This window comes from Heterodontus francisci, unplaced genomic scaffold, assembly GCF_036365525.1.
Source record: "Heterodontus francisci isolate sHetFra1 unplaced genomic scaffold, sHetFra1.hap1 HAP1_SCAFFOLD_63, whole genome shotgun sequence".
Lineage (NCBI taxonomy): Eukaryota > Metazoa > Chordata > Chondrichthyes > Heterodontiformes > Heterodontidae > Heterodontus > Heterodontus francisci.
Genome location: NW_027142037.1, coordinates 7436352 through 7460716, shown reverse-complemented (window position 1 = coordinate 7460716; position 24365 = coordinate 7436352). Strand labels below are relative to the sequence as shown.

At 45.6% G+C, this 24365-nt stretch overlaps 1 protein-coding gene across 1 annotated transcript; it reads left to right on the top strand.

The window, feature by feature from the left end:
* The first annotated feature begins 12154 nt into the window (after positions 1–12154).
* On the top strand, positions 12155–20753 carry LOC137366336 (probable G-protein coupled receptor 139). Its single transcript, XM_068028233.1, has 2 exons — positions 12155–12329; positions 19852–20753. The coding sequence occupies exons 1-2, from the start codon at positions 12191–12193 to the stop codon at positions 20751–20753; spliced, it is 1041 nt and encodes a 346-aa protein (XP_067884334.1). The 5' UTR covers positions 12155–12190.
* The last annotated feature ends 3612 nt before the right edge of the window (positions 20754–24365 follow it).

The following is a 24365-nucleotide window of genomic DNA, read 5'->3' as shown; positions in this document are numbered from 1 at the left end:
ACGAGGTAAAAAAAGTGTTCAAAAACTACTCTTAAAATATTTTTAGATGGAGAAAGGCATCACCATTAACAGGGAGCTGTCAGTTCTAAAATCATGATATGAGAGACTTGTACTTTTTTAAGTGCAACATTATACCTTGTCCACAGGCAAAATGCAGATTTTCACGATCACAGCTTCGTACAAAAATGTACAATGAACAATTTGGCATGAACAATGCCATAATATTACTCCTGATAATCCTACCGTCTATCGGAGAGTCACATTCCTCGTTGTCACTGGGTCAAAATCCTGCAACTCTCCACCTAACAGAACTGTGGAAGTAGCTTCTTCACAAGATTCAAGAAGAAGGCCCATCACCACCTTCTCAAGGGGTATCTAGGGGCTGGCAATACATATTGACTAGCCAGTGACACGCACATCCCAAGAATGATTAAAAATAATATTGTTAGCCTCAAGGATGATAGTGCTTGTGCGAATTAACCGCTGAGATGTGGTGAGAGTGATTAATCACAGACAGATGCAGTTCCCTCCTACCCCCCCCCCCCTCCCCCCGCTGATTGTACAGGGGAGCCGTCAATTGTCGCCGAGCCACAAGCTGCTTAATGGATTGTTGGACCGGATGAAACCCTTCCACAGGACGGATTCTCGCCTGGGTGTCGAATAAGCCTGGTTTGAACTAAATTCAAGGGGAATCGCACAGAATAGTTGAAAAGAGGAATAATGTGCATAACGTTGTGAGATAGTTGGATAATACTGGAAAAAGACGTCGTGGCTATGCAGAGAAAACTTGTTGAAGTGCCTCATAAAAGTCTGTTGAACAAAACTGAGGCTGATGGAAGAGGAAGTTCAGTGTCAGATCGGATAAAACAATGGCTTTCGGACAGAAAACAGCGAGACTTGATAAATGACAGTTTCTCATACTGGAGAACGGAAGGCAGTGGTGTTCCCCAAGGTTCAGTGCTGTGACTGCTGATTTTTCTGATGAAGATCAATGACTGGGATATTGAAATATCGAGTAGAATTCCAAAATTTGCCGATGATATCAAACCTGGAGGCATGACAGTGATGACAGTTCCAATCGACTGAAACAGAACATAGATATGAAAGCAGAAATGGCAGACAAGTGACAGATGGAATTTAATGCAGAGAATTCTGAGGTGGTGCATTTTTTTCAGAAGTGACCAGTAGAGACAATATAGCCTTAATGGCACATTTCGAAAGAGTGTGGATGAATGGAGGGACCTGGGGGTGCATGTGCATCGATCTTTGAAGGTAGCAGGACACATTGAGGGAATGCTTTTTTGAAGCAGCTGGGATCTCTGGCTTCGTCAAGAGAGGTTTTGAGAACAAAAGCAGGAATGTTGTACTCAATCTTTATAAAGATCTGGTTAGGCCCCGCCTACACTATTGCATCCAGTTCTGGTCAGCACACGTTAGGAAGGAACTGAAAGTACTCGAGAGGCAGCAGAGTAGATTTTCCCAAACGGTTCCATGGATTGGGGATACAAGCTACAAGATTTGGGTGGCAAAGCTGGGGTTGCTTTTTTTCTTACAGAAATGGAGATTGAGGAGAGATTTGATACAGGTGTACACGATTATGATAGGCATGGATAGGGCAGACAAAGAACATCGGTTTGTTTTCCACGATTGTGGGATGCATGCGTTGCTGGCTAGAGCAGAATTTATTGCCCATACCTCATTGCCCTCGTGAAGGTGATAGTGAGCTGACGTCTTGAACCGCTGCAGTCCTTGGGGTGTAAGTCGACCCACAGTGCTCTTCGGAAGGAAGTTCCCGGACTGTTGTAGTTGCCACAGTATTTATGTGATTGGTCCATTTCAGTTTCTGTTCAATGGTAACCCCCCAGATTGTTGATAGTGGGGGTTTCAGCGACCGTAATGCCATTGAAATTAAGGGAAGATGGTTGGATTCTCTTTTATTTGAGATGGTTATTGCCTGGAACTTGAGTGGCGCGAATGTTACTTGTCACTTATCACCCCAAGCCTGGATATTGTCCTGATCTTGCTGCATTTCTACACGGACTCATTAAGTATCTGAGGAGTCACGAATGGTGCTGAACATTGTGCAATCATCAACGAACATCCCGACTCCTGAATTTATGATTGAATAAAGGTCATTGATGAAGAAGCTGAAGATGGTTGGGCCTAGGACAATACGCTGAGGAACTGCTGGTGATTGACCTCCAAAAACCACAACCATCCTCCTTTTCGTTGGGCATAAATCCAACCAGCGGAGAGTTGTCCCTCTGATTCCCGTTGACTCCAGTTTTGCTAGGGCTCCTTGATGCTGTATTCGGTCAAATGTTGCCTTGAAGTCAAGGGCAGTCACTCTCACCTCAGTTCTGAAGTTCAGCTCTTTTGTCCATGTTTGAACAAGACACTAATAAGATCAGGAGCTGAGTGGCCCTGACGGAACTCAAACTGAGCGTCAGTGAGCAGGTTATTGCAAAACAAGGGCGGCTTGATAGCACAAGAGATGACAGCTTCAATCACTGTACTAACGATTGAGAGTAGACTGCTGGAGCGGTAATTGCCCTGTTTGCTGGAAACAGGACATACCAGGGCAATTTTCCCAATTGCTGGTTAGATGACAATGCTGTAGCTGGACTTCTATCCGCTGATGCCATATGGACTAGAGTACAGAGTTTAGGGCTTGTTAAGGAATTCAGGGGTTTGTGAGGAATAACTTGTGTTTATATAATTTGTGGTAAATACCAGGGACTCGCTCCTGACAAGGGTGGTACAAGTGAAGATAATCGATTCGTTCAATAGGATTTTCGATGGGCTCTTGAGGGAAGTAAATTTGTTGATCTGTGGGGAGATATCAGGAGAATGTGAGCAGCTGGATTGCTCCACATAGATCTGGTATGGACTCGATGGTCCAAATGGCCCCATTCTGTGCCATAACAACTGTCTGATTGTATAATATGGGAATGCTATTACTACTGCTTCTTTATTCTGGAAAAGATCTGTCTGTCTCAGTGCCGCGAGTGTGATACATCTCTGTGCGTCTGTTTCACTGCCTGTGTGCCTGTGTGTGTGCCTGTATGACCATGTGTGTATGTGTGCCTGTCTTTTTCTGTGCGTGTCTGGCTCAGTGACGGGATTTGATGTGTGTGTGTGTGTGTGTGTGTGTGTGTGTGCAAGTGTTTGAGACAAAGTATGTCTCAGTGCCAGGGGTTTCGTGTGTGTGTCTGTGTCGGTGCCTGTGTGTGTGAGACAGACAGAGATTGTCTCAGTGCCTGGGGTGTGTACGTGTCTGTTTGTCAAATATTGTGTGTATGTGTGCACGCGCGTGTGTGTGCTTCTAGTTCAATGCCTGGGGTTTGGCAGCATAGGAACAAAGGAGCATTCAGCACATGGAGCCTGCCCTGTCATTCAGTATGATCATGGCTGATCACCCACTGCAATCTTTTGTCACCACGTTATCCTCATATCCTTTCATACCATTGGTCTTTCGAAATCTGTCAATCTCTGCTTTAATACATACTCAATGACTGAGCTTCCAGAGGGATAGAGAACTCCAAATATTCACAACTCTTTGATTAAAGACATTTCTCCCCATCTCTGTCCTAAGTGGCTTTTCCCCTATTTTAAAATTATGACCCCGGTTTTCATCTCACAGAAATCTGCACAATTCTGACAGGATTGCACCGACTAGATGCAGAAAGGATGTTCTCGATGGCGGGGGAGTCCAGGGCCATGGTCACAGTCTAATGATAAGGGGTAAGCCATTTAGGACTGAGATGAGGAGGGATTTCTTCACCCAGAGAGTGGTGAAGCTGTGGAATTATCTGCTACAGAAAGCAGTTGCAGCGAAATCATTAAATATATTCAAGAAATAGTTAGATACAGATCTTAGGTCTCAAGAGATACGGGGAGAAAGCAGGAACAGGGTACTGAGTTTGAATGACCATCTATAATCATATTGAATGACGGTGCAGGCTCGAAGTGCCGAATGGCCTACTCCTGCTCCTATTTTCTATATTTATATGTTTCTATGTTTACAATCCCCAACCAGGGGAAACAGCCGGCCTGCATCTACCCTGTCCATCTCTTTAAGTATTGTGTAGTTTTCAATGAGATCACCTCTGGGGGTTTGCGCCAAAGTTGGGAGCACTGTCCCACAGGCCAGTCAAGCAGCAGCCTGACATAGTCATACTCACAGAATTATACCTTACAGACAATGTCACAGACATCACCATCACCATCCCCGGATATGTCCTGTACCACTGGCAGGAAAGACCCAGGAGAGGTGGGAGTCCTCAACATTAATTCAAGACCCGATGAATTCTCATGGTTTTAGGTTAAACATGGTCAATGAAACCTCCTGTTGATTACCACCATCACCGCATCGCTACTCAATAAAACAACCATTGACCCATTGTCCTGCAAACTCCCATCCCATCTCACTTTCCTCTCCAATGATCTTAAACGTGTTGTTAGCTCCCACATTCGTTCCCATCTGACTTGGAACTTCATGTTTGAATCTTTCCAATCAGGTTTCTGCCCTTTCCACAGTATAGAATCAACTTTTAGCAAAGTCACAAACAACATGCTATGTGACTGTGACAAGGTAAATTTTCCCTCCTTGTGGTGAGTGGGTGGGAACGTGGAGTTGAATCGTAAGAACAGCTATGATTGTATTGAATGGTGGGGCAGGCTCATTGGGCCATATCGTCTACTCCTACTCCAATTTATTGTGCTCTTGTGTTCGTGACCTGCCAACAGTATTTGACATGATTTCCCTCACCATCCTCCTTTAACACCTTTCCACTGTCATCCAGCTGGGTGGGTCCACTCTCAGCTGGTTCCATTTTATCTACCTAATCATAGCCAGAGGATCAGCGTCGATGGCTTCTCTTCCTTCTCCCACACCGTTACTTCTGCTGCCTCCCAAGGATCTACCTTGTTCCCTTTCCACTTCTCATCCACATGCTGTCCCTCATTAACATGATCCGAAAGTGTAGTGTTAGTTTTCACATGTCCGCTGATAACACTGACATCGACCTCACCACCACCTCTCTCAAACTTTCCACTGTTGTTATATTATCAGACTGCTTATCCAACATCCAGTATTGGATGAGCAGAAATTCCTTCCAATTAAATATTTGAAAGGTGGAAGCCATTGCTTTTGGTCCTTGCTCCAACTCTGCTCCCTCGCTTGACTCTGTTCCTCTCCCTGGGGACAATCTGAGATTAAGTCAGTCTGTTCACAACCTTCGGGTCACATTCAACCCTGAGATGAGCTTTCAGCCTCATGTTTATGCCGTCATTAAGATTACCCATTTTCACCTCCATAACATAACCTGACTTCACCCCTGTCTCAGCTGCTCTCCTGCAGAAATCCTCCTCCATGATTTTGTTACCTCTAGTCTTGACTATTCCAATGATTTCCTGGCTGGTCTCCCATATTCTACTCTCTGTAAACTTGAGATCATCCAAATCTCGGCTGCCCATGTCTTAACATGCACCAAGTCTGGCTCGTCTGTCACTCCTGTGTTCGCTGACCTACATTGGCTCCTGGTCAAGCAATGTCATATATTTAAAATTCTCATCCTAGTTTTGAAATCGCTGCGTGGTCTTACCTTCTCCCTATCTCTGAAATATTCTTCAGTCCCACATCTCTTCGAGGTATCTGTGCTTCTCCAATTCTGGTCTTCAAAGCATCCCTACTTTTAATCATTCAATCATTTGTGGCCGTGCCTTCAGTTACCTGGTCCCCAACCTCTGGTATACACTCCTTACATCTCTGCACCTCCTTTTCCTCCTTTACATCAATGCATAACACTTATCACTTTGACCAAACATTTTGTCATCAGCCCCAACATCTCCTGTTGTGTCTCTGTATCATACTTTGCTTTATAATGCTCCTGTGAAGCACCTCAGGATGTTATATTACGTTAAAGGTACAATAAGTTGTTGTTGTGGTATCACCTCCACATTTCCCTGCTCCAAGCCACACCATCTAAACTTGGGCATATATCACTGTTCCTTCAACGTCACTGTGTTAAAATCCTTTTTGTAACAGCACTGTCGGAGCACCTTCACCACATGAACTGCAGTGGTTCAAGATGAAGGCCCACGATTTTCCCGCAGTAACCAGGATGGGAAAGGAATGCCAGGCTTGCCAGTGTCACACATATCCTGAAAAAAACAAACAAGAGATAAAATAGGAATAAAATGAATGAGTTGTAGTTGACTGATTGAAACCAGGCCAGGCCAATGATCAGAGCGGGATCTCAATCTCTGATAATATATTATCATCACAACTTGATTCCCCAGTCCACTGTCTTTGCTATTCTTCTGTTCATTTTATCAGAGAAAAAGTAACAATTAATCTTTGGCTCAAAAACATCTGATTGTCAATTGTGCTGATGGGAAGAGGACGCTATGTCATCTGTTATCACTGTGTCAAAGAAACATACAGCCCAAGACGAGGCCATTCCACCCATCATATCTGGTGTGGCTCTTTGAAAGTGCTTTCCAATTAGTCCCTCTCTCTTGTTCTTTCTCCATCGCCCTGCAAATCTCACCGCAGCCCCACTCCCACGTCCCCACCCACCTCACTGTCCACAAGCATTTCTCCAACTCCATTTTGAAAGTTATTATTAAATATGCCAATGACACGAAGGCTGCTGGAGTTGTGGATAGTGTGGAAGGCTGTTGTAGGTTGCAACGGGACATTGACAGAATGCAGAGCTGGGCTGAGATGTGGCAGATGGAGCTCAAACTGGAAAAGTGTGAAGTGATTCATTTTGGAAGGTCGAATTTGAATACAAAATACAGGCTTAAAGACAGGATTCTTGGTAGTGTGGAGGAACAGAGGGATCTTGGAGTCCATGTCCATAGATCGTTCAAAGTTGCCACCCAAGTTTATAGGTTTGTTAAGAAAGCGCACGGTGTGTTGGCTTTCATTCACAGGGGATTGAGTTTAAGAGCCATCAGGTTATGCTGCAGCTCTATCAAGCCCTGGTGAGACCACACTTAGAATATTGTGTTCAGTTCTGGTCGCCTCATTCTAGGAAGGATGTGGAAGCTTTCGGGAGGGTGCAAAGGAGATTTACCAGGATGCTACCTGGACTGGAGGGCAATCTTACGAAGAAAGGTTGAGGGAGCTAGGGCTTTTCTCATTGGAGCGAAGAAGGATGAGAGGTGACTTGATAGAGGGGTACAAGATGATGAGAGGCATAGATAGAGCGGATAGCCAGATACCTTTTTCCCAGTGCGGAAAGGGGGCATAACTTTAAGGTGATTGGGGGAAGGTTTCGGGGAGATGCCAGAGGTAGGTTCTTTACAGAGTGTGGTGGGTGCGTGGAATGCACTGCCAGCGGTGGTAGTAGAAGCAGATACATTAGGGACATTTAAGCGACTCTTGGGTGGGTTCATGGATGAGAGTAGAATGAAGGGTATGTAGGTAGTTTGATCTTCGTGTTGGTTAAAGGGTCGGCACAACATCGTGTGCCGAAGGGCCAGTACTGTGCTGTACTGTTCTATGTTCTATGTTTCTACCAGCCTTTCAGAGCATGAATTCCAAATTCCCGCAGCTGCCTTCCCTTCCCACCTGGTTCTCTTACCATTCACCATAAAACTAGGTCCTTTGATTATTGACACCTGTTCTCGTGGAACCATATTCTCTTTACTCAATACGTCAAAACCAGACAAAATGTGTAATCCTCCTATTTACCATTTCTTTTCTAAGGGAAACACTCCCAGCTTCTCCAGTCACTCCATATAACTTAAGTCCCTGCACAGTGGCGCAGTGGTTAGCACCGCAGCCTCACAGCTCCAACGACCCGGGTTCAATTCTGGGTACTGCCTGTGTGGAGTTTGCAAGTTCTCCCTGTGTTTGCGTGGGTTTCCTCCGGGTGCTCCGGTTTCCTCCCACATGCCAAAGACTTGCAGGTTGATAGGTAAATTGGCCATTAGCAATTGCCCCTCGTGTCGCTAGGTGGTAGGGAAATATAGGAACAGGTGGGGATGTGGTAGGAATATGGGATTAGTGTAGCATTAGTATAAATGGGTGGTTGATGGTCGGCACAGACTCGGTGGGCGGAAGGGCCTGCTTCAGTGCTGTATCTCTAAACTAAACTAAACTAAACTAAACATATAAACATACGAATTAGGAGCAGGAGTTGGCTGTTCAGCACCTCAAGTCTGCTCCACCATTCAATACGATCACAGCTGATTTGGCTGTAACGTCAATTCGACATTCTCGCCTACTTTCACCCCATTGCTTATCGAACATCTATCTACCTCTGCCGTAAAATATTCAACGACTCTGCTTCCAGCGACCTTTGAAGAATAGAGTTCCAAAGACTCAAGACACTTTGAGAGAAAAAAATCTTCCTATCTCTGTCTTAAATGGCCGGCGCATTGTTTTAAGCGGTGACCCCTAGTTCTAAATTCTCCCGCAAGAGGCACCATCCTTTCCAGATCCACCCTGTCAAGACCCCTAAGGTTCTTATATGTTTCAATCAAGTCGCCTCTCACTCTTCTAATCTCCAATGGATACAGGCTTCGATTGTCCAAGCTTTCATCTAAAGAGAACCCGCCCAGACCAGGTATTAGTCTATTAAACCTTCTGTGAACTGCTTCCAACGCATTTACATCCTACCTTAAATAAGGAGGCCAGTGCTGTCCGCGGTACTCCAGATGTGGTCTCACCAATGCCCTGTATAACTGAAGCATAACCTCCCTACTTTTGTATTCAATTTTCCTTGCAATAAGCAGTAATATTCTATTAGCTTTCCTAATTACTTGCAGTACCTGCATACTAACTTCTTGTGATATATAAACTGCGACACACAGATCCCTCTGAATTCCTGAGCTCTGCTTTCTCTCAGCATTGAGATGATATGCTTATCTTTTATTCTTTTATGCTGAAATGGACAATTTCAAATTTTCCCCATTATACTCCATTTGCGAGATTTTATTCCCCATTCAATAACCTGTCTATATGTCATTGTAGCCTCCTTATGCCCTCTGTTCAACTTACTTTCTTCACTATCTGTGTGTCATTAGCACATTTAGCAACCATGCCTTTTGTCCCCTTATCCATGTCATTTATATAAATGTAACAATCTTGTAAAACTCCTCTGCACTTGCTTCAAGGATTTGATGTGGTTCCTGAAGTGTGATGCCCATTATTGATTAAAATAATCCAGCTGAGGCCTAACCCGTGATGTTCACACATATCATCCTTGCCTTTGTTCTCTTTCCCTCTTTTGATAAAAGCAATTATCCAATCTGCCTTTTTAACAGCCTTATCAACTTCCCCTGCGACTGTCAAAAACCTGTGATCAAACACCTGTTCTTTCCCTGTCCCATCTTTGAAATGGTACTTTTCAGTTTCTATTTCCTCTCCTCATTATTCCTCTGAAATGTATCCCTCAAACTTCACCAATTTAAATTTCAGCTGCCACGTGCCTGCTCATGACATCATCTCTCTATGTCTCCCTGAAGTTTGATGCTATCCTCCTCACTGTTATATTTCGACTTCTGTGTCATCTGAAAACTTTGATTTTAGGCCCTTTATAACTTGACATTCAACGGCATGACGATCGATGAATCCTCTACTATCAACATCCTGGAGGTTGCCGTTGACCAGAAACTGAACTTGAATAGCCATATAAATACCATCGCTACAAAAGCAGGTCAGAGGCGAGGAATCCTGTGGTGAGCGACTCACCTCCTGACTCCTCATAACCTGTCCACCATCTAAACGCACATTTCTGGAGCGTTTTGGAATCCTCTCCACTTGCCTGAGTGGGTAGAACTCCAACCACACTCAAGAAGATCGATACTATCCAGGACAAAGCAGCCCGCTTGATTTGGCACCCTACATACACACTTACACGCCCTGGACCATCGAGGCACAGTGGCCGCAGCATTATGCCATCTGCAAGACACATTGCAGCAACTCACCAAATCTCCTTCGACAGCATCTGTCAAACCAGCGATCTCCGTCACATAGAAGGACAAGGTCAGCAGATGCATGGGAACATCACAACTTGCAAGCTTCCCTTCAAGTCACACACCATCCTGGCTTGGAGCTATATCGCCGTTCCTTCACTGTTGCTGAGTCAAAATCCTGGAACTGCTTTCCTAACAGCACTGAGGGTGCACCTACCCCACATGGACTGCAGCAGTTCAAGAATGCGGCTCACCATCACCTTCTCGAAGGCAATTAGGGATGGGCAACAAAAGCTGTCAAACCAGCGAAGCCCACATCCCATGAGCTAATAAAATAAAACTGTATTTAAAAAGATCAGTGGTCCTAATACTGAAGCCTGTGGAACACGACTTCATACTTTCAATCTGAAGCACAATTGCCCCCCACTTCTCTTTGCACTCTCTTCCTTAGCAAACATCATATCCAAACTGTCATTGACCCTTCACTCCAACGGTTTCAGTTTACCAGACACGTTTCGTAAATGTTAGTTGATCAAACATCTTTATAAAGTCCATCTACATGACATCAACTGCACGTCCTTCCTCAACCCTACCTGTTACTTCATCAAAGAACTCGATGAATCTGTTTATCATAGAATCATAGAACAGGTCCAGCAGAGGGGCAGGCATTTACACCATCTTTTCCGTGCCAGCTCTTTGCAAGTACCACTCACCTAGTCCCACTCCTCTGGCTTTTCTCTGTAGCCATGTTTATTTTTCTGCATAATTGCCCAATTCTTTTTTGAAAGCCACGATTGAATCAGCCTGCACCAACCTCTCAGACAGTTTATTACAGAACCTAATGACTCGCTATGTAAAGGTTTGCTCTCATGTTGCTGTCATTTCTTTTGTCAATCGCCTCAAAACGGTGCCCTCTCGTTCTCCACTCTTCCAAGAATAAGTACAGTCTCTCCATATCTGCTATGCTCAGACAACTCCTAATTTTGAACACCGCTATAAAATCATTTCTCAAATTTCACTTCTCTAAGGAGAGCAGAACCAACTTTTCCAATCAATTCACATAACGGCATTCCCTCATTCCTGTAACTATTCTATTGAACCTTCTCTGCACCCGCTCTAATGCCTTCAAATGCTTCCTGAAGTGCGTTGCCCAGAACTGGGCACAATACTTCAATTGAGGGAAACCAGTCTCTCATGCAGGTTCATCATAACTTCCTTGCTTTTCTACTTTATGCCCCAACTTATAAAGCTCGGGAGGCCGTATGCTTCATGAAACATTTTCTCAAGCTACCCTTTGAACGTCACTGACTTGTGCACATATAACCCCAGGTCCCTCTGCTCCTGCAGCCCCTTTAGAATTGCACCTTTCATTTTATATTACATGTTCTCGTTCTTCCTACCAAAATAAACCACTTCACATTTCTCTGCATTAAGTCCATCTATTGTATATTTCCATACATATATGTGTATATAAAAGAAGGGCTGCTGCCACTGACTCCTGAAGATATCCACTGTATACTTTACTACAGTCAGCACTGCTTTACGTTTCCTGTCACTCATCCAATTTCATATCCATTCCGCTACTGCAATTTTTACAAATGTGTTCTAACCCCACCAAAAAGCGTGTTCTATAGCTCATTATCAAATGTTTTTTGGAAATCCATGTAGACCACATAACCCTCATCAAACCTTTCTGTTACCCCTTCAAAAAACGCAAGCATTTATTATTCCATGATTTCCCAACCAGCCAATATGTCGTCCTGGAATATGGTCTCTGAAATTTCCCCATCATTGACATTCTGCAGACCGGCCTGTATTTACAGGGTTTATCCCCCTCCTTTTTATTCTACAGTTTTACATTTACAACCCTCCAGTCCACTGGCACAACTCCCATATTCAAAGAGGATCGAAGGATTCTGGCCAATGCTTCTGCTTTTTCCACATTTCCTTCCCTCAGCAACGCTCAAACATCTCCTCCAGAATGGGTAAATAGTCTACTTTGTAGTTGTACAAAAATTGTTGAATTGAAAGAAATTAACTGAACCTGTTTTTTCAGTATATAATTAACATCAGCCTCCATGGACCCAGTTTTGCCATTGGAGGGTTTCCCTTTTCTATTAATAAGGCTCTCTTTACAATGTGTTATCCCATAGTGTCAGCGGAGGCATCACACCTGGCAGTAACAGGGATCAGCGGCCCTGGAGACAGGGAGAGGATAGATCAGGATCTGAGAATAATAGATTGGCGTGTTACAACAATGGTCAGGAGTTTCTCCTCGGCCTTTGACTTTCTTTCTGCGTTTTATGATTGGCTATCATTGGATCGCCGAATCTATTTCGCCCTTTTAACGATGCAAACGATGTATTATCCCATGCTTGCTATTGTTGGTGTCCTTGGTAAGTGCCTCTCACAAGTTATTGATTCTATAAATTAAGCTTAACTTCAGTACTGTTCTTGTCATTTACTCTGTCTTGCTTGTTGATATAATTGTTCCTGGTAACTCTCTGTGTCCAGCTATTAGATCTTGATATTTGATTTAACTGTATCAGTTTCTTGGCACTTGCATTTTGGGAAGACGAAATCTATTGTCATTGATTTCCATCAGAAATTCTGTTCCCAATCCACCCACTCCATCTCGCGCCCTGGCCAATGTCTGAGAATGAACCAGACTGTTAACAACCTCGGTGACCCTTTGATCCTAAGCGAAGTTCGAATCTCATAGCCTCTGTATCAGCAAACCTGCCGACTGCCACCTTCATAATATTGCACGTCTCCACCTCTCCGTCAGCTCATCTGCTGCATAAACCCTCATACTTGCCTTTGTCGAATCCAGTCGAATATTCCACTGTTTTTCTGGCCACCATCACACTTAAAAGCCTCCTTAAATGTCAGGTCATCCAGAACAATGCTGCCTAATTCACACCAAGTACAGTTCATCCATAACTCCTATGCTCACTCACCTATCCTCGCTCCAGGTCCGGCAATGTTACAATCTTAATATACTCATTCTTGGGTGAAAATCGCTCAATGGCCTCCACCCTCCGATTAGGCCCATTCCCCTGCACATTTACCATATTCCAGGCACTTCTTGTATTTTGATTATTTATCATTCCCTTTTTAAGGTGAATTTCTTTCCCTGTGGATCTCTCTCTGGCCATGATTTTGGCCTCAGTAGAGTCACTGGGATCGGTGCTGTGGAATCCACGCTGGTGATAATTTCTGTTGTGGCCTGCACGCTACCCATGATGGAGAGGGTGCTAGTCCCTGAGTAACCTGCATGGACTGGCAGCGTGAACATGGTCTGAATTTGGCATCAATCAGGCGTTCTGGCAGCTTTCTAACTTGATCTGCACTGACCATCTGTGTTAGTCACTCTCAGCTCAACAGGCTATAGTTACAGTGTATCTCTGTCTGCAACATGACAAACAAATGGAGCACCGGCTGCAGGGAGGGGCTGCGCAAAGTATGAGGAGGGTGGGGGGGGTGGTGGGTGGGTTGCTCTGCACTACCCAGCTGGGTTTCCCGAGAGTACTTTTTCCTACATACACATAACCTCGGAGCAGTGTGTGAGGTGACTCTGATTCAATACGGAGCTGGTTACAGAGCTGTGACACCTGCTACATTACGACCTGAAGCCTCACACCAGGGTGAGGACAGAGCTGCCAGTGGCCATTACGTTCACATTTTCATTGAACTTCTGTGAATCTGGATCTTTCCTGGGAGGAGCAGGCGACATATTCAACATCTCCTAATATGTCATCACTCGGTGTACCCGGAAGGTGATGGAGGCATCCCATATGGTTTTTCTGCTCAGTTGGGAGAAGCAGGATGAGAAGACCTGTAGTTTTAACAGGATGGCAGGATTCCTGCTCGGGTATGTGGCTCTGTGGGGCCTCCAAGTCAACGGCGAGAGGTACCTAAACGTAATTAGTCTCAGTGCATGAATGTGCAGTTGCTGTGTGAACATGCCCAGTACATCATGTTTGTGAATATCCACTAGCCTGGCAGCAGCCACAATACCTTCATTAAGAAGTAGTCAGCCCTTCCCAGCGTCTTCAGCTCTCCATGTAAAAGGAGAAATTGTCTCCTTGGAGACAAAGCCCTGTATACGCGGTTCATTTTCCACCCACCCACCATTGCCCCAACACCATCACTCAAAATGCAAGGGCATCAAGTATATAACGAGAGCAATGCAGTCACTAAGAACATCATGCAGAAGACCATCGGCTTCCAATGACTGAACCGTTCAGGTGGATCCCTCCAGTAGACATTGAAGCAGGTGCCCAAGTTCATGGTGTTCTGCTGCACCATTCATATCGTTGCCATCATGAGAACACAAGTATTGCCACCAGGAATTCAGAGTGCACCTCAGGAAGAGGAGGCAGAGAGGATATTTTCTGGAGACATTCCACCCGAAATGTCCGTCATAGAATTCCTGAAAAGACTCTGGTTCCAATAGGATCATGTAACCATATAACCATACAAATTAGGAGCAGAAGTTGGCTATTCAGCCCACATAGCTTGCTCCGCCATTTAATGCGATCATCGCTGATCTGTTTTCTGTCTGAAATTCCACATTCCCATTTATCCCCGATAATCTTTCGTTGCCTTTCCAAACAAGAATCTATCTTCCTCAGCCTTAAACGTATTCAATTACCCCACCCCCACCACCTTCTGAGGCAGAACATTCCAAAGTCACATGACCCTCTGAGAGAAAAACATTCTCCTCGTCTCTGTCCTAAATGGGCGACACTTAATTTTCATCAGTGCACGCTAGTTCTGGACTCACACGCATCCCCTTCACATTCACCCTGTCAAGACCGTTCAGGATCTTATATACTTCAGTCAAGTCTCCCCTCACTCTTCTAAGTTCCAATGAAAACTTGCCCGATCTGTCCAACATTTCCACATAATACAACCCACTCATTCCAGGTATAAATCTAGCAAATGTCCTTTGAACAGCCTGCAATGCATTTTTTTTTTTAGAATTAGAACATTACAGCGCAGTACAGGCCCTTCGGCCCTCGATGTTGCGCCGACCTGTGATACCATCTGACCTACACTATTCCATTTTCATCCATATGTCTATCCAATGACCACTTAACTGCCCTTAAAGTTGGCGAGTCTACTACTGTTGCAGGCAGGGCGTTCCATGCCCCTACTACTCTCTGAGTAAAGACACTACCTCTGACATCTGTCCTATATCTTTCACCCCTCAACTTAAAGCTATGTCCCCTCGTATTTGCCATCACCATCCAAGGAAAAAAACTCTCACTATCCACCCTGTCTGACCCTCTGATTATCTTATATGTCTCTATTAAGTCACCTCTCCTCCTCCTTCTCTCCAACGAAAACAACTTCAGGTCCCTCAGCCTTTCCTCGTAAGACCTTCCCTCCATACCAGGCAACAGTCTAGTAAATCTCCTATGCACCCTTTCCAAAGCTTCCACATCCTCCCTATAATGCAGTGACCAGAACTGCACGCAATACTCCAGGTGTGGTCTCACCAGAGTTTTGTACAGCTGCAGCATGACCTCGTGGCTCCGAAACTCGATCCCCCTACTAATAAAAGCTAACACAGAATATGTCTTCTTAACATCTCTATTAACCTGGGTAGCAACTTTCAGGGATTTATGCACCTGGACACCAAGATCTCTCTGTTCATCTACACTACCAAGAATCTTCCCATTAGTCCAGTACTCTGCATTCCTGTTTCTCCTTCAAAAGTGAATCACTTCACACTTTTCCGCATTAAACTCCATTTGCCATCTCTCAGCCCAGCGCTGCAGCCTATTTCTGTCCCTCCGTAACCTACAACATCCTTCGGCACTATCCACAACTCCACAGACCTTCGTGTCATCCGCAAATTCAATAACCCACACTTCTACACGCTCTTCCAGGTCATTTATAAAAATGACAAACAGCAGTGGCCCTAAAACAGATCCTTGCGGTACACCACTAGTAACTGAACTCCAGGATGAACATTTGCCATCAACCACCACCCTCTGTCTTCTTTCAGCTAGCCAATTTCTGATCCAAAGCTCGAAATCACCTTCAACCCCATACTTCCGTATTTTCTGCAATAGCCTACCGTGGGGAACCTTATCAAACGCCTTACTGAAATTAACATCCTTCCTTAAATAAGGAGACAAAAACTGTACGCAGTATTCTAACTGTGGTCTCACCAATGCCCTGCATAACGGAAGCATAACATTCCTACTTTTATTTCCTCTTGTAATAAAGGGTCTCATTCTATTTGCCTTCTTATTAACTGCGAAAAGTGCATACCAATCTTTTGTGACTCGTGCAGAGGAACACCTAGATCCCTCTACACCTCGGAATTCTGCAATCACTCCCCCTTTGAGAAATACTCTGTTTTTTTAAATTCGTCGTGCCAAAGTGAGCAACTTCGCATTTTCCCACATTATAATCCATCTTCCAGATTTCTGCCCACTCACTTAAACCTATCTCTATCAGTCTGCAACCTCCTTACGTCCTTTCTCACCATGGATCCCCCATTCACCACCATTACACCCAACTGAGATGCACCATCACAGCGTCGCCTTGGTCATAATCGTGCAATAATAAACCACCAGCAAAACCCTTTACATTGACATAGTTATCCAACAACATTTTCAATTATACAAACAAAACTGATCTATTGACTCTTGTGTATTCGCTTGGTGCCTATTTTGCGGGTTCCCGCGACTTGCCTAGTGCTGCTACACAGTGCTTCCCCAGTGGCTGCAGCATGGCTGGTGCAAGACTGACGACTTTCACTGGGGTAGACTGCAGATGGACTTGCAGGACGCTCTCGAGCAGCTGTGGGCCTTGAGGGCTCGAATTCAGACTGCACCACCTCGGCATGTGAAGCAGCAGCCTGGGCTGATGGGAAACAGCAAGGACAATGATGGAGTGGCGGTGAAAGGAGAACAAATACTGACATCCTCAGAGAGGACAGCAGGTTTATGCTCCACGAAGCCACTGCCAGTAACATGGGGCAATACATCAGCAATCCTAGTAATCTACTGGATAACAGATTGCTCGACTGCTGTGAGAGCCTGCAAAAACCTTTGAGTACTGAGATCCACAGCCATGATGGCAGCAGTCTGATCCTGCATGGCAGCAAGCATGGATCTCATGACCTCAGTCTGAGCTTCCACTGTAGCACTGAAACGTTGGGTGTCTGCCGCCTGTGCTGCAGTGGAAGCTGAGACAATGGTTACCAGACGCTGTATCATCGCTGGGTTCGTGAGTGCTGTCATGGAGTTCGTGACCAATTCCACAGCAGAAAGAATGGACTTCATGAGCCATATCCTCTGCGACATTGGAATTGGAATCCTCCATATTCCTTGATGGTGACAACAGACAGCCTGACAGGCCTGTCAATGGATATTGTCTCATCACTCTCTGGGCTGGATTTTATGGGCCTCGTTGAGTTGAGGTCGGAGGCGGGTGACTAGAGAATCGCGACGGGTGGTGGGGGCAGAGAACCTGTCGTCACCCCATCGCCAGGTGATCTTGCCGGGGAGAGGGATAGGCTGACGGTGACTTTCCCACCCAAAGGCCAATTGAGGCCCTTCCGTGGTCACCTAAGGGGCAATTCCTGCTACCTCTGGGACCTCACGAGCCATGTGGGGGGGGGAGGGGTGGTTGTGCGTAACTCTGTGAAATGGGGAGTGCACCTTGCAAAACGCGGAACCCTTCCGACTGGCTTGGTGGAATCTCCCTCCTCTATGGGCAATCTATGGCCCACAGAAGAACATCCCAGGACACCCCTACTACTGGGCTTTATGGTCACCCCTTCAAACCCCCTCACCAAAGACTTCCAGACTGGCCACGGTGAACCCACCTCCCTCACCTTGGGTCCACGTTCCAGCACTGAACTTGTGTCCAAGACCTCTGCAGTACTGAAAGTGACTACCTCTCCTGGTGCTTGTGCCGATACTGCTGAGCTGCCAGTTCTCTGAATGGCCAGAGGCTGTTGGAGGTAGGATCCTCATTTTTAAAGGGCCTTGGATCCCAGCATAAGACATTTAGACAAAAAAAAGACGCAGGGTCGCTTTGGGGCGAGGTGGGGGTGGGTGGCACGAAGAGGTCGAGGTGTTGTTAACCCAGCCTTTCTGGCCCGGCTCTAGGATCCACGCCTGCTGCACATGTCCAGCCCCATATCGCTGTGATCGCCTCCTGTCCCACAACACACTAACATATCTATGTTCATCTTATATTGGCCTCTTGTGCATCCCTGATTTTAATATCGTCACCATTGGTGGTAGCATCTTCAGTTGCTCACTTTATGTCTTTAAAACACTCCTTGATGCATATTTCTTTGATCCAGCTTTTTGTCATCTTACCTACAATCTCCTTATGTAGGTTGGTATCTTATTTTGTTACATAATGTGCCTATGAAACATCTTGGGACATGTTACAACATTAAAGGTGCGATAGAAATACAAGTTGTGGTTATTGTTGTTGTCCAGTCCATCACCCTGTCTATGCACTCATGAATTCTATTACTATCTTGCTCGCTCATCACGATACTTCCACGCTTCATGACTTCTGCAAATTGCGACATTGTGAACTGTAGCCTCCCCTTTTGGTAACCTGTGGCCCATGGATGGAGCCTTGGCAGCAAAGGTGATTCTCCCTGAAACACCCCCGCACTAAGCGAGCACCATCACCCACTTTCCAGGGGTTACCATACTGGCACTGGCAATCCCAGCCAACTCACCTGGGGTCTGGGACTCCAAGGCTGCTAATATCCCAGGTGTGCTGCAGTACCAACAGTAGTCCCTGCTCCCTGACTATCCCCTGCTGCAACACTTGATTTACTGCTGGTCTGGGACTCTAACAATGGGCCTGGTCCCAGACCCGTTGGAGTACCGGAACTGGCACCGATCAGCTGACTGTGCGTGGTGTCATCGCCAGACTTACCTAGTGGTCTGGGGCACTATGGGTCTAGGATGTAATACTGACAGTTCCACTGCTCTCAGTGGCGTTGCCGGTACTAGTGAGCAGCTGGCCATGATTGTTCAGCAGCTTTGGCAGATGGGATTCCCATCCTTGAAGGGATGTGGACCACGGCACCAGGCAGTTAATTTCTGAAGAGCCACACGGTGTGTAGGCTCTGAATTTCGATGACAGGGCACGCTCATATTTTCGACCCGCCGTCAGGAACCCCACTGGCTCCACTAAATTCAGCTCCCTGTCTCCAGCAGACATTCTTGACACTCAGAAAATAATTCGATGCATAGTGAATGCAACAACAAATGTGCAATTGTCATCCTAAAGTCCTTGAAACTGCTGTTTTCACTCCCAACCTGGAGTAAAATATCCTGATAATTTCCCTTGTTTACTTTTATCTGAGTGACGATTGAGATTAAATGTTTCATTGCTTTTTCAGTGGACTCATTCCCAATTATTCCTTTGAAATAATTGAATTCCGTGCTGCCTATCACAGGTGGGGGAATCTCTCAGTCAGTCCAACATTTAATTTCCTGCTCAAGAGCGACGCGCAGCAGACGTTGTAAATCTGAAATAAAAACAGAAAATGCTGGAAACATTCATCAGGTCTGGCAGCACCTGTGGAGAGAGAAGCAGAGTTAATGTTTCAGGTCAACGACCCGTCATCAGAACTTGGAGAGATTAGCAATGGATCAGATTTTAAACCAGACAAGGAAAGGAGGGAGGGGGATGATTATGATTAACATTGATTTTAACATGTCAGTATCATCCTCTTTTCATTTAATCTCTCCTGCCTTCTATTACAACACTTCCCTTGATCTTTCAGCTTCCATCATTTCAGTACATCACTGGATACAGGAACATATTTGTAAATCTCAATAAGTCCTCAATCAAACTGGCAACTATGCTCCTAGACTGATGTATAATTTCTCTATTTATTCCCCTTCCTCACAGTTAACTTGCTGACGATTAGGATCTTATCTCGGGGAAAATGCGGGCTCTCCAAATGTGTCACTCGCTACCTGGTAGCCATGGCAGCGGCGGATCTCCTGGTCATTATCCTGGACCTGATATTGAGACACATTCCCATTGTTTATCCGGAACAGTTTCATTTCCTGTTGTCCATCCCCGTGTGTAATATCCACGCTATCCTGCTTTACACAGCCACAGACTGTTCTGTCTGGTTCACCGTCACTTTCACCTTTGATCGATTTGTGGCCATTTGTTGCCAGAAGCTGAAAAGTAAATATTGCAGTGAGAAAACGGCGGCTGTGGTTCTGGGAACAGTGGTCGTGCTGAGCTGTTTAAAGAACATCTTCTGGTATTTTATGTTCACAGGTCTGTATTTGCTGTGGAACATCCCATGGTTTTGTGATGCAGCAGAGGATGCTCGAAATTCTCCTGTCTGGGAAGCAATCGAGTTCCTCCATTACATTCTAACACCGTTTGTCCCATTTTTGGTGATTCTACTGCTCAATGCTCTCACCGTCAGACACATTTTAGTGAGAAGTAGAGGACGCAGGAGACTCCGGGATCATAGCAGTGGGGACAGACGCAAAGACCCAGAGATGGATAGCCGAAGAAAATCCATCATTTTGCTGTTAATTATCTCGGCAAATTTCATTCTGTTATGGGCATTGTTAATGGTGTTTTCGATATGGAGCCGGATGTGGTATTTGGGCTATCACTCTGTATTTCTACCCGAGTTTCTGCGGGAATTGGGTTTTATGCTACAGCTGCTGAGCTGCTGCACAAACGCTGCAATTTATGCCGTGACCCAGACTCAGTTCAGAGTGCAGTTGAAGAATGTGCTGAAATATCCCTTTACTCCAATTTTTAAATTCATTCAATTTTGAGATTTATGCGTGAGATAGAGACAGACCCGTTGTCGGTGCGAGAGAGAAATGCAGGGTGTGTGTGAGAGAGAATCAAGCAGGGAGTGGGTGAGAGAGAGACAGACAAGGAGCGTGTGCGAAAGAGACAGACAGAGAGTTTGGGAGAGAGACCGTTCGGGAATGTGTGTGAGAGAGAGACAGACAGAGATGGAGTGTGAGGGAGAAAGACAAGGTGTGTGTGTCAGAGAGAAAGACAGGGAGTGCAGGAGAGCGAGACAGTCAGTGAGTGCGTGAGAAATAAACAGACAGGAAGTGAGTTTGAAGGAGAAAGACAGGTTGTGTGTGTGAAAGAGAGGTAGACAGACAGGGAGTAGTGTGAGAGAGACAGACAGGGAGACTAGGTGAGGGAGACAGACAGTGAGCGTGTCTGTGTGAGAGAGAGAGAGAAAGGCAGGGAGTGTGTCTGAGAGACAGAGACAGACAGGGAGTGTGTGAGAGAGACAGGTAGGAAGTGTGTGAGAGAGGAATACAAGCAGGGAGTGCGTGAGAGATATATAGTGAGAGTGTGGGAGAGACAGAGAGGGACTGTGCGTGTAGAGTGAGGTACAGTGTGTGTGAGAGAGACTGACAGGTTTTGTGTGTGAGAGAGAGGCTGTGAGGCAGTATGTGTGAGAAAGACAGACAGGGAGTGTGTGTGAGAGACAGACAGGGTGTGTGTGTGTCAGATGCAGACAGGCAGTAATTGAAAGAGAGGCATACATGCATTGTATGTGAGAGAGACAGAGGGGGCGTGTGTGTGTGATAGAGACAGTCAGGCCGTGCGTTGGAGACAGACAGTGCGTGTGAGAGATGTAGGCAAGGAATGTGTGTGACTGAGGCTGAAAGGGTGAGTGAGAGAGAGAGACAGACACGCTGTGTGTTTGAGAAAACAGCCAGGTCATGTTCAGGAGCGCGACAGGCATGGAGTGTGGGACATGCAGGGATTGCCTGTGAGACCGAAAGGGAGGAAGTCTGCATAAGTAAGGCAGACAAGGAGTGTATTTGAGATGCAGACAGGAAGGGTGCATGAGAGACAGTCAGTGATTTAGTATGAGAGATACGGACACGCAGTTTGTGTGCTGGAGAGAGCGACAGGGTGTGTGTGTGTGTGTGTGTGTGTGTGTGTGTGCGTGTGTGTGTGTGTGTGTGTGTGTGTGTGTGTGTGTGTGTGTGTGTGTGTGTGTGTGTGTGTGTGTCAAGCAAAGCATGAGAGAGAGAGAAAGAGAGAGAAAACAGGGACTGGGCTAGAGAGTGAGACAGACAGGGACTGAGGTAGATGGGGACATGGAGTGAGATAGTGACTGGGAATAGGAGAGAGAGACAGGGTTTTTGAATGAGAGACAGGGAGAGAGGGTGTGTAGAGAAATGTAGGTAAACAGGGAGTTAGAGGTGGTGGAATGTGAGAGAGAGTGAGACAGAGAGAGAGTGAAAGACAAAAAGAGTGACAGGAGTGAGGGAACGAGACAGAGCGGGACCAGGCGTGAGAAGGGGAGACACGGAGTAGGGAGAATGAGTGTGAGAGACAGGCAAGGAGTGACAGAGAAAGAGATGGGATTGCGGGACTGATAAAGGGAGTGGCAGAAAGTGAGAGACAGACATGAAGTGTGAGATATAAAGGGAAATGGAGTGGTAGCAAAGTGGTGCAGTGGTTAGCACCACAGCCTCATAGCTCCACGAACCCGCGTTCGATTTTCGGTACTGTCTGTGTGGAGTTTGCAAGTTCTGCCTGTGGCCCCATGGGCTTTCGCCAGGTGCTCCGGTTCCCTCCCACATCCAAAGACTTGCAAAGGTTGAAAGGAAAATTGGCCAACTGAAATTGCTCCTAGTGTAGGTAGAAAATGTGAGATTACTGCAGGGTTAGTAAAAATGGGTGGTTGCTGGTCGGCACTGGCTCAGTGGACCAAAGGGCCTGTATCAGTGTTGCATCTCTAAACAAATAAAAATGAGAGTCAGAGGGAAAGAAACAGTAATAGAGTGAGAGGGGAGTCGAATACTGAGAGATAGGGACAGAGAGATCGTGACAGAGATTGGGAGAAACAAACAGACAGATTGTGTGTGAGTCGGTCACACAGACAGTGTAAGAGAGAATTACAGGGATTTGGAGACTAAAAGTGATGCTTAATATTCTCAGGCCTCACGATCCGCTGACCACTCGGAGAAGTGGACGCTCTTGAGGCTCCAGAGCTGCTGGCCTTCTGATCTAACAGCAGCGGGAACATGCTCTGTGCCCTTCATCAGAGCGGAAATTTAGGAAGCTATGTACCGGGAATGTTGTTCCACCAATCTCATTGCTGGGAAGAGCAGTCTCAGGTTCCCCCCATGTGGTCCTGACATCAGGTTTCTGAAACCGCAAGACGATCCAATGCAGAAGTGCAGACATGGAGAAAGGGAACGACAGATGGAACATACTGCGTTTAATATTAAGTATGAGCTGTATGTGGAATTGACCAGTGTCACTGGTTCATTTCCCAGTCCCTGTGTGGGGTCTGTGAATGGAATCAGATATTTGAAAATTGCAGTAATATTTCCGACAATGACTTGGAGTTAAAGATATCAAATCAATAAATCCTGATCATAATAATAAAAGCAAAATACTGTGGATGCTGGAAATCTGAAATAACAACAAGAAATGCTGGAAATACTCAGCAGGTCTGGCAGCATCTGTGGAGAAAGAAGCAGAGTTAACGTTTCAGGTCAGTGACCCTTCTTCAGAACGAGCAAATATTAGAAATGTAAAAGGTTATAAGCAAGTAAAATGGGGGAGGACAAGAGATAACAAAGGGGAAGGTGTAAATAGGACAAGGTCACAGAAAAGCTGACCAGAAGGTCGGTGAGCAAAGGCAAACAATATGTTAATGGTGTGTTGAAAGACAAAGCATTAGTACAGATCGGGTGTTGACAGACTGAAAACTGAACAGCCGCAAGTGCAAACATGAAAAAAACAGTGGGCAAGCAAACTGAACAAACTAGGATGAAATAAAATAAACACGAAAAAATATTTTAAAAAGGAAAAAGAAAATGTAACTGAAAATAAAAGTAAAATGGAGCCCGTCATCTTCTGAAATTGTTCAACTCAATGTTCAGTCCGGCAGGCTGTAGTGTGCTTAATCAATAAATGAGATGCTGTTCCTCGAGCTTGCGTTGATGTTCACTGGAACACTGCAGAAATCCCAGGACAGAGATGCGCTCATGAGAGCACGGGGAGAGTGTTGAAATGGCAAGCAACTAGAAGCTCAGTGTCCATCTTGCGGACTGAGCGGAGGTGTTCCGCAAAGCGGTCATCTAGTTTGCGTTTTTTAAAATTCATTCATGGGATGTGGGCGTCACTGGTTATGCCAGCATTTTTTGCCCATCCCTAATTGCCCTTGAGAACGTGGTGGTGAGCTGCCTTCTTGAACCGCTGCAGTCCATTTGGTGTAGGTAGACCCACAGTTTTGTTACGAAAGGAGTACCTGGCTTTTGACCCAGCGATATTGAAGTTCCAAGTCAGAATTGTGTGTGTCTTGGAGGGGAACTTACAGGTGGGGATGTTACCATGTATTTGCTGCCCTTGTCCTTTCTAGCTGGTAGAGGTCGCGGGTTTGGAAGGTGCTG